This window comes from Myotis brandtii, unplaced genomic scaffold, assembly GCF_000412655.1.
Source record: "Myotis brandtii unplaced genomic scaffold, ASM41265v1 scaffold1042, whole genome shotgun sequence".
Classification (NCBI taxonomy): Eukaryota; Metazoa; Chordata; class Mammalia; order Chiroptera; family Vespertilionidae; genus Myotis; species Myotis brandtii.
The window spans coordinates 274,820-276,553 of NW_005353506.1; the positions used below are offsets into that span (position 1 = coordinate 274,820).

General features: G+C 62.6%; 1 protein-coding gene across 1 annotated transcript in view; it reads left to right on the plus strand.

The window, feature by feature from the left end:
• Positions 1–1,077: 1,077 nt before the first annotated feature.
• VIM (vimentin) overlaps positions 1,078–1,734 on the plus strand; it is a 7,605-nt gene continuing 6,948 nt past the window's right edge. Inside the window, 2 exon segments of the mRNA XM_005856726.2 lie at positions 1,078–1,303; positions 1,305–1,699. Of these exon segments, the coding sequence (XP_005856788.1) occupies positions 1,133–1,303; positions 1,305–1,699 (566 nt within the window). The 5' untranslated portion in view covers positions 1,078–1,132.

Consider the following 1,734-nt stretch of genomic DNA (forward strand, 5'->3'; position numbering starts at 1 on the left):
AGAGGCCGGAAGGAAGGATGGGAGGGAACTTGGCAAGAAAAGCCCTTTAGGGACGCCTATGGAAGGTCTGCAGAAATTTCTTGCTAAGGAGAAATCCGCACGTTGGAGTAAAAAAGGGCTTTGGCGAGTTCTTGAGAACTTCGAGGCGCTCTAGTCTCCCCTACAGGCGAACCGCACACAAGAAATCTGAGGCCCAGCTTAAAGTTGGGTAAAACTTTGGGACAAACTGCGCGCGGGCCCCGTGGAGCTCTGAGTCAGTCCCATCTAACGGTTCACAAAAACCGCTAGGAGCCCGCAATCTCGGCGGGCAAAGGGCGCCATGACTCACAGCCAGTGACTCAGCGACCCCACCCCGATGCCCCTGAGCTGTCTTCGGCCGCCGCCCAGCAGCTCCAGAGGTCCAAAGCCGAACCTCGCCTGCTAGGTCTCTGAACAGCAACCCCAAAACCAGAGGGTGAAAAAGATGCGGGCCCAAGCTGTACCCCTTTCGAATCGCACTGTGCACACGGCTGCGCGGGGCCGAGCTCTGAGTGCGTCCTGAGCTGTGCGCCCACCACCTCGCGCTCCAATCTCAGGCGCTCTTTGTTTCTTTCTCAGCGCCTTCCGTTACGCTGAAACCTTCCTCCCCTCTTCCTGCTCCTTTGCTCGGGGTCTCCCCACCCACTCGCCCGCTCCCAGTCCGCGACCGCTGCCCACTGGCCGCGTGCCCCTCCCACCCGCGCGCCTCCTCCCACGCCTATTTGGCGCGGTGCTCAGGACCCCTTTGATCCGGTTCTGGGTGCGTTACCCCACCACTGGACGCCGCCGCCTTTTTCAGGACCCAGGGGTGAGCGGGCCATCATTAGGAAAGCCCCCAAAAGTCCTAATCCAGCCAAGAAGTAACGGGACTGTGCTTAGTTCCGAGGAGCAGAGCTAACAAGAGGAGGAAGGCTCCAGGGAACCCCCGCCCCAACCCCCTGCCCACCCTTCCCACTACTTGCCGGGTCCCCATTGGCTGGGACGGTAGTGGGAGGGAAGGTAACAGGTTATAAAAACTGCGCCCTGGGCGGGGTCCGACCCTCTGCTACTCTCGCTCCGAGGTCCCCGCGCCAGAGACGCAGACACCGCCCAGCTCACCGTACCCTCCGCAGTCATGTCCAGCAGATCCATGTCCTTGTCCTCCTACCGCAGGATGTTCGGCGGCCCCGGCACCGGCATTCGGCCGAGCTCCACCCGGAGCTTTGTGACCTCGTCCACTCGCGCCTACAGCCTGGGCAGCTCGCTGCGCCCCAGCACCAGCCGCAGAGTCTACTCCTCGTCCCCGGGTGGGCGGCGTGTACGCCACGCGCTCCTCGGCCACGCGTCTGCGGAGCAGTGCCCCCAGTATGCGGCTGCTGCAGGACTCCATAGACTTCTCGTTGGCCGACGCCATCAATACCGAGTTCAAGAATACCCGCACCAACTAGAAGGTGGAGCTGCAGGAGCTGAATGACCGCTTCGCCAACTACATCGACAAGGTGCGCTTCCTGGAGCAGCAGAACAAGATCCTGCTGGCCGAGCTCGAGCAGCTCAAGGGCCAGGGCAAGTCGCGCCTGGGCGACCTCTACGAGGAAGAGATGCGGGAGCTGCGCCGGCAGGTGGACCAGGTCACCAACGACAAGGCCCGCGTCGAGGTGGAGCGCGACAACCTGGCCGAGGACCTAATGCGGCTCCGGGAAAAGTAAGACTGCGCCCACGCGGGGCCGAGGGAGGCAG